General features: G+C 40.5%; 1 protein-coding gene across 1 annotated transcript in view; it reads right to left on the reverse strand.

Moving 5' to 3' along the window:
* Positions 1-15,856, reverse strand: part of SNTG1 (syntrophin gamma 1) — a 1,650,669-nt gene that overhangs the window by 1,193,517 nt on the left and 441,296 nt on the right. The window contains exon 8 of the mRNA XM_078686185.1: positions 11,051-11,133. Coding sequence (XP_078542311.1) covers positions 11,051-11,133 — 83 coding nt within the window. The remainder of the gene's footprint in view (positions 1-11,050; positions 11,134-15,856) is intronic.

Here is a 15,856-nt window from a genome sequence, read left to right on the forward strand (position 1 = left end):
AGGGCGCCTCAACTCTCAAATCACTACAGCATCATGCATATACTAGAAATGCACAATACAAATGCCAATAACATAGCATAAATCAACATCTTCAAAAAAACAAATTAAATGTTAAAAAGTTAAGAGTATTTTGTTTTACCACTTCCGAAACGCCATACATTAATTTGCATTATTCAAGTCTGAAAGTACATACAATTTTGCATTGATAAAGATTCAAAATGAAAACAAAAACTGAAAAAACTTTACTAGACACTGGACTGAACAATCATGGTTCAGAACACAAGAATGGATTGTCTAGAAGGAAGTATATGAAGGTTCGTGGTGGACAACTGTGTCTGATCACACCTTCTGCACGCCAGGTGGTTGATATGAATGAATCCTAACCGTCTTATATCTCTCCACGGCATTCCACGAAATTGACCAGAGTAAACTATGACATATATTTCCTCCAGCATTGGGGAGGTTGCTAAATACTGTCATGGCCCTCCTCCTCCTCACAAAATTCACAGATTGTAGAACTGTGGCCACTTTCTCCCTATGCCTTTTAGTCACCAAAGGATACATCATGCGGAATTGTTACAAGAGCTCTCAAAGGATCACATTTCACAACACAATGTAGGTAAACACTTGATATATTTTAGGTCATTCTACAAATGGTTTAGAGCAGGTGTCTGTAACCAGTCCATCATAAGGCTCGCAACCTTGGTTCATTTTTAAATATGCACAGGGTGACATTTTTCTTTTAACCCTAAAGGGAGGCTGTGATTACTTTACATTATTATCATCTGGCTGCAGATTGCAGAGCCTGATAATGAACAGTGCTCAGTTAGATTTGGAGTGTGAGAACAAAATTATGTTTACAAATTATTTTAATGGGAGAAAATTAAAATGAAACGTTACCTTAATGATTACATCATCATTTTAATTATATCCCATTTAAAAGTGGGCATTTACAAGCAGCATGCCTTATGCTCTGCTGCAGGGGCGGCTTCTCCATGTGGGTGGAGGAGCATCGCCCCACTGCTTTCTCGCAGTGCGAGAAGCAGAAACATAAAATGGTATAAATACCATTTTTGTTTCTGCTTCTCGCACTGTGAGAAAGCAGAAGAAGGGTTTGGTTGGGGACGGGCGGGTCCAGGAGGAGTGGCTAGCCCAATTTTGTGGGCACTGATTGTTTGGTTGGCCCGAGGGCTGACCAAACCAGTCATGCACACTCTTCCGTTTTCTACATGCAGGCTAAGCAGTTGGCGTTCCAGCCAATCACAACGCTGCCATTGAAGCTTTGTGATTGGCTTGGGGGAGGGGAGGGAGGCTGTCTGTGGCTAAGATTCCTGCGAGGGCGACTCAGGAGAGGACTGCCGAAGGTAAGTTTTTATTTTGTTTATTTATTTAAAATGAACACCCCCGTGCAACCCCCTTCCCCGTGCGACCCCCGCATCACCACCTGCGAGTCCTGCTGGCCACGGCTGCTCTTCTGGCCAGTAGACACTGTGCCATATTTATAACTGAGCTATAGTCATTATTATCAAATGGGAAAAACTTAAAATGAAGAATACCTTTTATATGAAACATTAAGTATTATTGTCTTTCCCCTCTTTCAATTAGGTCAAGTACCTCCTAATGCTTTATTTAGCATGTTTATTTATTTACTTGAAATTATTTCCATTTAAGCAAATGCATATTTCTGTTAAAAATATGGTACCATGTCTATAGGATCCTGGGAGCAAGATGCTTGGTGTTTGTAAATGTGACACTTGGAAATGGGAAATAATGTAAATGATGAGTTTTATGGAAAGTTAACTCTCAGTTTAATTTTCTCGATACAGTACCGTATTTATAGGGGGAAAATACATCCCTGTTGTTTCATGATGGAGATGTTATATACTCTGAAAATGTTAAATGTTTTCCATTTGTGTTATAGATGTAACAGTGCCACATATGGCAAAAGGTATTTCCTGCGCATGCAGCACTGGTCTCTCAGTCACCCGTACACATGTATACCATTCATACACACACATCTTCATACATCGTCCAAGACCAAGTACTCACTGACACACATGGCAGCCCGGTCATAGAGCCCTAATCAAAGTATTTTGTTCAAACCATAGCACCTGGCTCTATAAACATTAGGCTTAAAACCAATAAAGCTGAGTGTGGGGACATCTGGTAATAATGCACAAATTGTTAGCATTCAGTAGCTCACGATGATTTTCACTGATCAGAAGTAGCTCTCACTAGATAAATGGTTGGATACCCCTTGGCTAGAGTATATGAATTGACAGATGAAATTAAAGCCATTTTTTACGTTACTCAAATCTTTCAGCAAATTACCTCTTCAGAGTAGTTTTTAGGTCTCGCCTTGGCAGCGCTTGCGCTGTACTTTTGAGGCATGCTGTATTCAGGTATGGACTTGAAGCTCTGCTCATTTTCCGCCTATCTTTTCAATTGACTGCTGTTACTGTCCTTTCCAACTGGTTGCTTTCGATTTGTCAATAGGCTTAGTAGTCCCTCCTTAGTACTGCTTTTCCTACTTTTGTAACCTTCCATGAGTACTGGCCCTTTTACTTGTGTTGTTGCTCGGGATGTTTTAATTACAGAATGTGGGCACTATTTTCTTAAAGCACTTTCCCGTATCAGATGTTGCAGGCGGGACATGCGAAGTAGGGCTATCTTGTGAGTATTTTTGTTTTGGCCCATGCTTTATCTTTAATATGATGCACTTGCACGTTTTTGTTGTTGTGCACTCAGCAACCAAACATTATTTATTTATTTATGCATGACTCAGCCTATTCTCCCTTTTAAATTAACAGCAGAGGCGCACAAACTACAATGGCACCTGAAGGCCCTCCTGTCCCCGGGCACCACGATTTAGGCTTCAGCACTGTGCCCGCTTTTACATTAACATGGGCAAACAGTCAACAATGACGCCTGCAGCCCACCTGCAAATCTCTATATGCCAGCTTGCTGTATTGTGTTCCATGCCCCACTTTCCCTTTAATGGCAGCTGCTCCCCTTTCTTTAAACACGGTCAAGTTGACAAACAAATACTTTTTTGTTGTAAAAGTGTCCCCTGCCGCAATTTTACTTTAATGGCAGCTGCATAGTTCTACACACAGCAAATATGTTCAAAATTAACCACTCAGCTCTGGGCTCGATCGTCTGTGACCCGGTACTGCTTTCTGTGCAACAGAACAAGCAACACAAGGCAGCGAAGCATGCAGGAAGAGAAGCCTGGAGCGGGAGAACAAAGGTAAACAAGCATTTGCAATACAATAGGCCTCGCATTTGCGAGAGTTTTAGCTATTGGCATTGTAAATGACAATGTCTTTTATTTATGTGTTGGGTTTCAAAACAGATCAATAAAAGGCATTGTAATTTACAACGCCAATAGCTTAAACTCTCGCAAATGTGAGACCTATTGTATTGCAAATGCTTGTTAACCTTGTAGACAAGTTATCAAACCCAAAGGCTACTGCTTTCAAATAAGGCTTGGCAGTACACTTGTCTGAGAAAATATTAATAATTTGTAAATCTTTCATGATAAATGAAGGAGAGCATTTAAATGATAGTAACATATGTGCTTCAAATTTTGAAACGGACAGAGCAGGTTCAATTACATAATTTGCACTAACAATAGAGGAGGGAGTAAGTAACATTTGGGCACATGCATCAAACTATTTTGCGATCACAAACAGTGAAATTAGAACAAATCAGCCATTTGCGATTGCAAAATGGCCTTTTCTGATGCATGTACCTTCTTGGCAATTCACAATTTAAGCAATCACTATTTATTGCGATTCCCTAAATTGTGAATGCAAATAGGGAATCACAATTTGCTATTCCCTAATGCACATGCAAGAAGCCTTTCCTAAATGCAAACTGTGAATTTAAGAAACCCTAATTACCATCAATTTCATGTTGATCAATTTCATGTGTGTGCTTTACATGTGCACATTTGCATTTGTTTTTGGGGTGCTTCAGTGGGGCCTTGGGCCCCCTGGCACGCTTCCCTGTGCATTCGCAATTTGCGATTACCAATTTGGTAATCGCAATTTGTGAATGCATTACTATACATTGCTATGTGCCTCAGGCCCCATAGGAATGAATGGAGTCATATTACCTAAAAGTGATTCGCTATTTACAGAATCACTATTAGACAATGTTAAGGAATCGCAAATTGTTTTACAATTCCTACATGCATAGGCATTTGTGATTATCAAATAGCAATTCCTTAAAAATCGCTATTTGGTAATCGCAAATTCAGATGTTTATGCATGTGCCGCATTGTCTTTAAAGTCAAAACTGCCTCGTCTTTAGATTCATATCCTGCAGGCTTGAATCAGTTGGCTATAGAGAATATGGCACCTAAACTAATTATCAATTGCTCGATTCAAACTGCTACTGGAAAAAAGCAGGTAATAAACCTCTATTACAAGAGTCAACTGAGGACCTATGATAAAGAAATATAGAGACAAATCAAGGCCCTCAATATTGTCAAATTACAAGCATCAGCTATCCAGGCTAATCCCAAAGATCATGTCAACTGATACTCCATCTCTTCTATCATTAAAAAAAATGTAGCTCCTAGCATTTATGCCCCATCGAAAAGTGTACATATCAGGATTTTTTATTTGAATCTTTTTTATTACATTTGTTGTATACATACATAACATATTACAATCATATGCAACAAATGCATGATTCATGTGACAAACAACAATAACAACAAGAAGCATCAGTGCAAGGCACAAAAGACACAATAAATAAAATACAACATAGGAAAAATACAAAAAAGCAGGAACGATAAAAATGAAAACAAACAGGGAGCATCAACAGTGGGGCCCATGGCATCGCTCAACAAGGGGGAAGGAACAAAATGCATCATTACAGATAAACAGTTTGAATGAGAAACAACAGTCACCATATTGAGGGGGAACTCATTCAGGGAGGGGTGTCATGCACACCAGATGACTTATCAGGCACTGGAGGGGGGGTTGCAGTGGTCGCTGGAGTCACATATGTCTTGAGTGGTGTATCAGTAGGTTCTAAGGTTGCTTGAAAGTCAGTCAGGATGGCAGGGTGGTCTCACATTACAGCAGTGGACAGGGCTCAATAGGCGGAATCCTAACGCTCACCCTTCTGATAATTATGTGACTATGAAGGATGCGTCCCCCACATTCTTACCATGATGCTCATAGTTGAATATGACTATGGTGAAGCAGTATTAGCAGAGGGACTAGTAAGGTTACAGTTTTTACGCTAGTAGCATGGTTTGAATGTGAGAACCGTCAGCTAAGGGACACAGTTGGGATGTCTCTTTCTTTGATGCCACATAAAGCACAAAATGATAAATATTTGCGTTTTAGTTCCTGGGCATAGGAAAACAGTGCACCAGAATGGACTAAAAAGTCACTGGCATCCCTCATTAACTCTGAAGATTGTAAAGATGCTTTCAGCATACAATCTAACAAGTGGCAAGGATCTCCTACAGAGAATCACTTCAGCTCGGGTATCAATTTTGACAGGTCATCACACAAATTTTTTATATACGTAGCTGAATCACTACAAATGCAAACAATATCACTCCAATCTTTGTTGAACTTGGAAAGAACCTTTTTTGCAGAGCATAACAAGTGACACTGCGTTCCATGTTTTCCAAAAGTTTGGTGTCACGTTTTCACCACTATCCCCGATGCTTGTTGATATATATAATAGTCACTATACCTTGCATTTAATGTTTAAAGCCTGAGGTGTTTGCAATTCACCTACTATCAATACTGACCCACTAGAAACTATGGTCTGATGTATTAAGGGTTTTTACCCATTCTCTGTGGGTAAATGTGATGACACATATTAGGAAAGATTTTGATGAAACTAGTCATTTTACCTATCAATGAAAGAATCAAATGCAGCCAAAATATCAAATGTGAGTTTGATATGTCCTGATCTCTACAGTTTATAAAATAATTAAACTACACCTAAAACGTGAAATTAAACCCTGCATCTTTAGACCAAAGGTCATAAAACTGAAAAAAGTAAAAGGAAGAAGAAACAATATTTTAGTGGCATCCCTAAAGAACAAAACTCAAGCAGAATAATGTTAGCCAGTCTTTCTTACTGCTAGCTTGTATAACAAAGTTACATTTTATTGACCCCTTCAGTAAGAACAAAATGACTCTTTCACTTTTGTTTTCCTTTCTTTGAATGGCATTTAGTTTGTGGTTGCGCAGGTGTTATTTCAGTGTTTATATGTTTTCACCTGTGAGGGCTATTTTTCTTTCAGTGGGGTTTTATCAGTTATTATAGGTTTAAACCTAAAACCCCACAGCCTAACCATAGCTTAACTACCCTGAAGAAGACCCAACACCTTGTTAGGCTGAAAGAGAGGTCAAAACATGTTGGTAATGTAATAATGTCAGGTCAGGTGATTCATTGCTAATCACCTGCTGACCAAAACCTTTCTAATTTTTTAACATACCAGAGGTACTCACAAAATAAAGGAATCCCTTAAGTGTACCTATAGGTATATTTTAAACCCTTTGTTCTTGTTCACAAAAAACAGGACAAAGTGCGTTGTCCTGACCATAGATTTATAAGAACTCCCAGGGGGCGACTAGCTTCCTCTGGTCGAGTCAGCCGGGGTGGCATTGCTCCTACCCCGGTGTGGGAGGTCATTAAAGGATGATGCATGCCTCAATAGGTTGAGGGTGGGACAACATCAGGAAAATCTTTTGATGACCCACACTCCTAAATAAGCTCCTAACAAAAATTAGGTCTGTGATGTCCTAAAAACCCTCAAATGATCTATCTTGTTTGTGTTAGTCAGGATGGCATCCCAGCTCTCTGCTAGTGGATACTTGCGTAGGTGTTCTGTGTCCTCCCTGTACAATGCAACACCCTCAGCCTGGGCCCAACACTGCATGGAAAGCTCCCAAGTGCAAATTGCAGTAGGTGTTGACGAGCTCCACCTGCAGGTGATTAAACCCTTGCAAGGAGTAATCCCAGGTCTATAAACCTTGTGGTGGCCCTATGTTTCTTGTCTCTGGAAGTGAGCCCCAGTAGACAGATCTCCCAAGTATGGGGCATGGGCCTCTCCATGCAGTCTTCTAACTGTGAGGTCACACCTAGCCAGTTTTGGTGAAGGTAGGGACAGTCCCATAGCATGTGCACCAGGCCAGTATCAGGAAGAGAGCATCAGAGGCATGCAGTGTCAGTGCACTGATAGTATCAGTTTATCTTTTCAGGAGTATGGTAGGACCTTTGGAGTATATAGTGCTGAATAAGGTGGAAATGTACACTGCGCTGTGCAGGATATTCCACCATGACCCTCCATTCTGTTTTCGTGTAGTGTCAGCCTAGGTCTGTTTCACAGCGGCAATGTAGCGGGATCAGCGAACCTGCAGCAGATATGCACAATGATTCAGCAAACCACTGTGTCACTCGGCGGCCTGTGCCGATGACAACAAGGTATTGGATGGTGAGGTGCATTAGGCATTCCTGTTGCATGCCACCCCAATATGCATCAAGTCCCCCAATGATGGAGTTATGGAGGAGGAAGTGGGCAGGTGGGAGTCCCTAGTCCATTATTAGGGTTTAGAATGGCGTGAGGGAGCCATCCCAATAAATGTCGCCCTAACCAATTTCGTTCCAGGTGGCAATTTCCTTCACAGAGGTGATCTGATCACCCCTAGGGGCACCCAGGAGTGGAAATGCAGGAGTACAGCTGGGTAGCTTTGGTAAATAGGAGACTATGTTTAACACACCAGTGTGCCTCATGCAGCAATGCAGGGAGCACAGTCAAATTTGGGACCTGCTAGCCCCCCCGCAGCAGTCAGCAAGTAGAGTTTGTGAAGTGCCACCCTCCATCTTGTGTTGTGCCAAAGAAGGTCCCTTGTGAGTTTATTGGGTGAGTGGAAAAATGGCTTAGGGACATTAGGAGGAGGTTGGCAAAATAGTACATTAAACAGGGTAGCATGACCATCTTGATGAGGGCCTCCCTCCCACCAACAGACAGTGGAAGTGATTTCGAAAATGGTGATTGTGCTCGTATCAAGGACACAATGTGGGTGAAGTTATTGTCAAACAGGTCAATGGGGTCTTGGCAAATTTGGATACCTAAATACCGGAATGTTATCTGCTAGCCAGTTAGGTGGCCACCCCCAACCAAGATGGTAGGTAGAGTCTTGGACAGCGGCACCAAAGGAGTAGAAGCATGATTTCATCCAATTAACTTTGAGTTCAGATATCGCCTCAAACCTGTGAAATATGGGCACTACAACTGGGGAATCACGTGCACATCATGCACGTATAGTAGCAGGTCGTTGGCATAGAGTGATACTCATTGCAACCTGTCACCCAAAGGTAGTCCCCTGGCTCGTCTGTGTGAAAAAAGAGTGGCCACTAGTGGTTCAATGGTCAGAGCAAAAAGTAATGGGCATCGTTGTCGGGTAACCATGTGGACTGCAACTGGGTCAGATATCAAGGTTCCGGTACTTTTAACCCTCCCCAGAGTTTGTGTAGAGTAGTTTCAGAAGGTAATAAATCTGAGGCCCAGTTCAAAGCAGGGCATTACTATGAGCAGGAAATCCCACTCCAAGTAGTGAAATGCATTTACCAAGTCCAGAACTAGACATCCGGAACATGGCTAAAACTGAGGTGTGTTCTCCATAACCCTAAAAAATCTCTGCAAGTTCAGTGAAGTGTTCCAGGCTGGGACAAACCCTTTTTGGTCAGGGAGCATGATAGTAGATACCAAAGGGACCAGGTCGTCTGTTAATACTTTGGGCAGTATTTTGTGGTCTGTGATGAGTAATGCTGAGGGAGGTATGAGCCTAAGACAAAGGGGTAGTGATCCAGTTTGGGTGAGAAGATAAGTAGTGCCTCGTGAAGCAAGGGTGGCAGACAGGCCACCTGCAGGGCCTCGTTGTATAATATCTGCAGGTGTGGGTGCCAAAAGTGGGCCGTATGCTTTATGAAGTTCAGACAAGAGACCATTCGGGCCATGGGTCTTGCCTGTGGTTAGGGCACATATGGGCCCCTGGATCTCAAATGGGGTAATAACATCGTCTAGTCCAATTTGCTGGTCAAGATATATGGTAGATAAGGGTGTGGAGGTTAGAAAGTAGTCAATGGTGTCTGGGTTGGCAGGCGCATCCGAGGTGTACATGGGGGTGTAATATTCCATCATTGTGGTGTGAAACGCTGTCTGAGTGTGAAGGAGGATACCAGTGGAGGAGCGTAGTGCCAGTATGGGATGTCTAGGGTGTTCCTGGCAAACAAGACATTCTAAAAGTGAGCCGGCCTTTTTCTGCTTCAGCATGTGTCTTGGCTGTATGGACAGCATAATCAAAGAATCAGAGGTGTTCTAGATGGGCACCATGTCCACGTTGTGCCAGAAGGAGTCTCTCCCTGTGTTCTAGGGTCAGAATAACTTGTGATTCGAGACCCAGCAGGTCCTGTTGATAACCATGCATACTATGATACCCACTTGGAATAAACTATAAACATGAAAACATTACAACAAACAGTATAATAAATGAGTATTGCTTAAACTGTAATCCTGGTACACATATTTTTCTTCCATGCTTATGTTACAGAGTGCATGAAAAAAGTATTAGGTGATTCTTGTGAAGATGTAAACATTTATGCCAATAAATATGATATCACATAGGCCTAACAGGCTAAGAAAGTGTAAATTCCTCATATGTAGATTTCTGCAGGAGAATGCGTTAACAGACAAGAGTCAAAGAAGTGGTAAAGAAATAAAAATAAAATGAGGTGAACAACCACTGGGTCAAAACTTCGTTGCTATTCATAAACCTTTAAGAGTGTTTCCCACTCTGATTTTAACAGCTGAACGTAGACCTAAATGATCAAAAGCCTGGAGGAAGCCTGGGAAGCTGTATCACCACTTCTCGTTTTTAAATGGTATGTGTAGAAAGCGAACCCATCAAGGAACAATAATGATAAAGAGAATACGTAGTTCACACATCTCAAACTTGAATTTCTCAACTGGCTGAGAAAAAGAGGCATCATCTGTTTATGAAATTCATATGCTTATATGCCTTAACTGACTCAACCTATGGGTTAACTTTCATTCAATGCAAATGTTTTGAAAAACATGCATATAGTTGTAAATGTCCACAATGTCACTTTCTTTGCAATTAGGTCTTTTTTCAGAAATCATATTATTAGGCGTGCAATCAAGTTTTGGTCTTATGGCTGTTCGGGTAGCTCCATTTTAGTGCCATCAACCACGTGTTTTAATTCAGGTTTCTCCATTAGAACTATAGCCAAAGGAAAAACCATACTTGAATAAGACGGTCATAGTAACACATCTTCTGACATTTTGTCCTAAATTCATTCTTAATTGACATATTTCATGGATGACCAAACTGACCATGTACACAAAAATCCAAGCACTGTGCTAGGTTCAAAAACAACACATTCTCAATTGCAAATCTTGTTCTCTAGCAAGGTATCTTCTGTGACAACTGAAAATAGCATTGAGGAATAAATACTGACCAAACGATCAGGACATGAGTCTGTGTCAATATCTTCTGACCATTATCAGTGGGGCTTCCCTCTGCTATGCATTATGATACTATTTTATGAGCTGCCAATGAATATGTGCCAGGCACCTTTCTTCCGGTCTCCTCTATAGGAGGTGCTGGAGGCCTTTCAGGACATACAAAAGTCACCCGAAAATATACTTTACTTGATTTAGAGTTGAGTGATAATTAAGAAAACGGATTTACATAAAAATTGCTAAATTCAGAGGCGAATTCACTAGAGGAATTTCATTCGGGTTACAGATGAAGGTGTATAAAATTTCACCAGCTGAGTTGCCACCGGATCTAGCAATTCTGTAAATCAGGTTCTTGTATTTCATCAATGCTATAGTACTATTGTTATTCATGATGGATCACTAATGAAGGACTGGAGATGTATATTCGAACTTTAAGTTAATTACTTAATTATAATGTAAACTGTCTAAGATTTCACATGAAGACTAAAATAAAGAACTATAGTCAGAATTTGTGAATCCTACCGTGTTGTTGGGGTGATAATTCAGATGCAGTCCACTGTCACATAGAGGGGATGATGTTCCACTGCTTTGGTCACTTGGAACACCTAAAGAAGAAATACATAGAGAAGTTAAGCGGATATTTCTGCTATGCCAAAGTGTTTTTTTCTCATCCAATTTAATTTCTTTCAATCGAGTAGTTTGCAATGTGGAATAACAATTACCCACTCGTCATCTAAAAGGATGTCTGAAGTGCAAGGTCAGACTTTCTGAACTCCAAACTTGTTATGAATGTGTGTGACATTGTAGCATGTTCTTGTACAGTTACTAACTAAACCGGTTAAGTGCCGTTATGATGTGTTATTACACCATGCTTGAGTGGCTGAAGAGTGGACTTAGGATGCAACAGTGCGATCTAACGGTATTTCTTACTTATTGGAGCTCGGCGAGTAAATATTTGGCTGAAATCCGGCCCATGCTGGAGTACAATCATGTGACCTTGTGCAGAGAATTGTTTTCATGCACTTACTAGAGGCTTCTGGGATTTGCCTCCTATCACCACCATGATTGGACCGACTGTGCAGAATCCTTGGCATAAACTCACCTGCAGTTGCAGGTGAGCCTGGGAAATAGGATCAGATGGGATAATTGTAGGCTCACTTCCTGCAACAACACGAGAATCAGATAGTATGGGCAGGAAGGCAACGAAGTTGCATGCAAGCCAGCTGCTCTAAGCCAACTCTCTTCCCGATCATACCTCCTGATACTCTAGTTTCTGTCAGATGGAGGGAGGCGAGGATAAGATTGAAAATGTGAGGGGCTAGGCATATGATACTGTATTCCACAAAGCCATTAAATGTATACAGAATGTTGTCAACACAGTACATGGTGGAGCAATTGAATGCTCCTCCCATTCCTGACCATTTTTGCTGAAGACCCTTGATGCAGTACTTTTTTGTTTGGGAAGAGTGGCGAGTGAGTTATTAGATTTGATGAGTCACATATGTTCCCTTATATCCTCCCTGTTCTGCAGAAAATTAGAGGGTCAAGAGATGCAGTGGGCTGATGCACATCGAAGATGCCTTTCAGCATCACAGTTTGTGATTGGGGCAACAGAAAAAAGCTGTCCCATTTGAGAAAATACAATAAGCTTAAAAACCATTTTCTGGGTGTTGTGGATAGACTGAGAAAAGTCTTAGGACCATCAAAATGAGAATTCACAAATAATACTGGGAGACATTGCTGATGATGAAAGAAAGGTTGTCTGAAAGAGATGTTGTGAAAAGAGTTATAAATATTTGAGTCAGACAAAATACACCAATCACACAGATATAGCTAAAAAATAGAATAAAAATGAAAATGACTTTGAGTTCACAAATTGAAAAATACAAATCTGAGAGACAATCCAAACACAGACACAGGAAACGCACACTTCTAAATATATTTTACGGTCGAGTCTGGGCAGCGCATATTCTAGTATAGACTTGAAGGTCCGCCCACTCTCCATCCATATTTTTCATTGGCTTGTGTCATTGTCCTTTCTAAATGCTGGCTTCTGATTTGTTATTAGGCTTGTTAGTCCCTCGTTAGTACCGCCTTATCTTACTTTGTAACCTCTCATGAGGACTGGTCGTTCTACTTCTGGTGTTACACGGCATGTCTCATTTATGCTGTAAGCACTATTTTCTTTAATGCATTTCTCCTACTGCAGGCATGAAATGCTTTCCTGCAAGACTCCGCGCACTATGTGCTCTTTCACTTTCCCAGTAGCCCTGGAGAATGGCGGTCGCTTCTTTGAAATGAAATAGGTCTTGCATTTACAAGAGTTTAAGCTATTAGCATTGTAAATGACAATGCCTTTAATTCATGTGTTATTATTAAAACAGATAAATAAAATCATTGTCATTTACAATTCCAATAGCTTAAACTCTCTCAAATGTGATACCTATTGCATTGGAAATGCTTGTTATATCAGCTAAAAGGCAGGCATTGTTGAGCTGTTCAGGAAAAGAGAGCAAACTGAGAGATGGAGAAAGGAGTGTCATCATGTGGGATTGGCTATGGAGCGAATTACTTTACTGCTGCACACAATGCAGAAAACTAAGGGGAGGCACAGAGATACAGAAAAAGAAACCGTGAACCTAAAATCTAGAGTAAATATAGACAATGAGCTGAAATGATGTCACTTAAAGACATATAGTCCTGTCAAAAATAGATATAGACATGTTAAATGGAGAAGTAACAAAGTAAAAGACCTGTACACTAGACTAAATAAGGATTTATCATATAGAAAGATAACAGACAGAGAGAGGGAAATGTATTTGCCAAATCTAGGGCAGAGACTATACACAGAAACCAGTTAATTGGAGAGTAATGTGAGATAGAGTGCACTTAAGGAAAGACAGAGTGCTTGAAAGTCAAATCTCACAATAAGAAAGTAAAATCAGACAGTTAAAATACATATGGCAAAGCAAGTGAACAATCACAACACACACAAGATAGAATATGATTAAAAGTAAACATGCTCTTTACATGTGAAGTGAGAGGGACATCTCAACAGACCAGATCAAACAGCAGAATGCTTAAGGTTCATATGATATTGAAGAATGTCAAAATGATAAAGGCCATTGGGACGATTTTAAAGTGAAAAAATGCAACATTGACTGTAGGAAACTAGACTGTTAATTTATATGGGAAAGAGGCCTGGGAATGGAAATGTGATGTGGTCAACCTAATTCATAATAAGAAACAAGTTTCCAAGAAGAATCTCTAGCTTATCTTTGCTAGCTTGACACAAGTAGCAAGGCGATCCTGTTAATTTTTTGGCAACAAACAATACAAGCCATGATGGAACGAGAAAAACTCCCATATTGGATTTCCAGTAACTAAATGGTTAACCTGCTTTGCTTAATCCAACCATCTATGGTGGCAGCCATGTCTGAAGAAAACATAGCTGTTTATTCATTTTCATCTATGATATTGACTTCTTATCATCATGGAACTCAATATTGTGATAGACACAAATTATTATTGTGAAGATGTATGCCTAGAAGTACAGAGTTGGGGAACACATTAAGGCTGATAGGGCAGCAGGTTTGCGCTGACAAAACCGGTGGCAGCTCCTTGGCAACAGGTACTTACTAAAGACTAACTGGCAAAATATGTCTCAACATCCCAGCCTTATATCTTTTGTTTAGCTTATTTTTCAAAGAATCACTAAACAAACAGACTTTCTTATCAAACTTAAATACTTACTAAAGAAGTTCCCTGTAGCCTAAGTATAACGCAGTTGTACGAAATCACACATTCTTACATATGTAAACAGTTCTCATATGAAACATTTTGCCATCTTCAGGTCTTGTTTATGCTATAAAATCTGCAAATAAATTAAAGAAATACTCCACATTATCTGAGAAACTTTGTTCCAACACCATATGGTCAAAGGATCTTTTAGGTCACCAAGACCCTTGTTTCAAAACCAAAGGGTTGTAAAAAAATCTATTGTCATACAGGTATGAATTAGTAGGGGTCTGCAGTGCAGAAGAACTGTTGATCACCTCCACTTGTATGAGATGAAACAATTAGCAATTAACTGTGAGCCACAGGTGGCCCACCTGGATGAAAATAATTAGGTTACCAGTTTACACCGGACAATCAAATAGACAGAAATATGAGAACTTCTCAAACAAATATTTGAGCACATAGGAAATAATAATTCAATGCCCTACTGTTTTTGTTTTACTTGTTTGCCTTTGTTTTTCATGTTTAGTGCTGGACCATGCAGCTGGGAGTTGCCTAGACGTCCTCATGTTCCCTGGGATCAAAAGAGCAGCTAAGCAGGCTAAATAAATAGAAAAAACTACAGAAAATGATAGAATTCCTACAAATCTTCTCAGATGAATGTGAGATGGGTATTACCCACTCTTATGGGAGTTTGCGTCACATCTGCAGAAGAACATGGGCAAACCAACCTCATGGTATGTGCCTGAATGGCGTTCCACCATAAGTCCTTCCCCTGTGGTAAAGTGGACAATCCAATGGTGTAATATGTTCTCCCCATCTGCATTAAACAGAGTAGTGATACTTGTTTGTGTGAGCCATGAAATAAGCTCTAACCCAGTAGAATTACATTTTCGCAATAACCACTCATTGGCAAGGGCTTCCATTTCGACAGTTTCCAGGGCTGAGCTGGGAGTAGGGAGATGCTAATATCCACTAGAGGTTGGAACCTCATTCAATTAAAAGCGTCATCTATGATGTGCTCTAAAGCATCAATTTGCCAAATGAAGAACAGAGCCCAGTGCTTCCTTCAGGCTGTCAAGGGTCTTCTGACACTCACCTATCCAGTGGTCCAGAGTGTACTGCATTTTGGAAGTTACTTCTATTAGGAGTGTAACAACACTCTCATATGCTTTTATAAAACTTTTGAAATACCAATTGAGGCATAAGCAGCCCTCAACTGGAACTGGGTTTTGAAAGTCTTCCAAACAACAAGAGCTTGATCCTTGTATGAGGAAGCTATATGTGACCACCACCAAGCTGGTGGCTAGGATAAACCACAGAAGCTTATGCTATCTACCACTTACAAACCATGATAGTCAGACATTCTTGTCACAGGGTCTGATGAATTTACAGGTGGTGTGCCAGGTAGTCCTCCTACCTAAAAATGAAGACAGTGAGGTTTATGTCGCGAAAATCACATTTTACTTGGAGGGTTGCATTATAATCACATGTGTGGAGCGCTTCTGCTTATAATCTTTTGGCGTATGAACATGAAGTGTTAGAATTTTTAAATGTATTAATATGAAAAGTGATGTGCTTAGGCCATTG

The sequence above is a fragment of the Lissotriton helveticus genome, chromosome 4_1 (assembly GCF_964261635.1).
Source record: "Lissotriton helveticus chromosome 4_1, aLisHel1.1, whole genome shotgun sequence".
NCBI classification, from domain to species: Eukaryota; Metazoa; Chordata; class Amphibia; order Caudata; family Salamandridae; genus Lissotriton; species Lissotriton helveticus.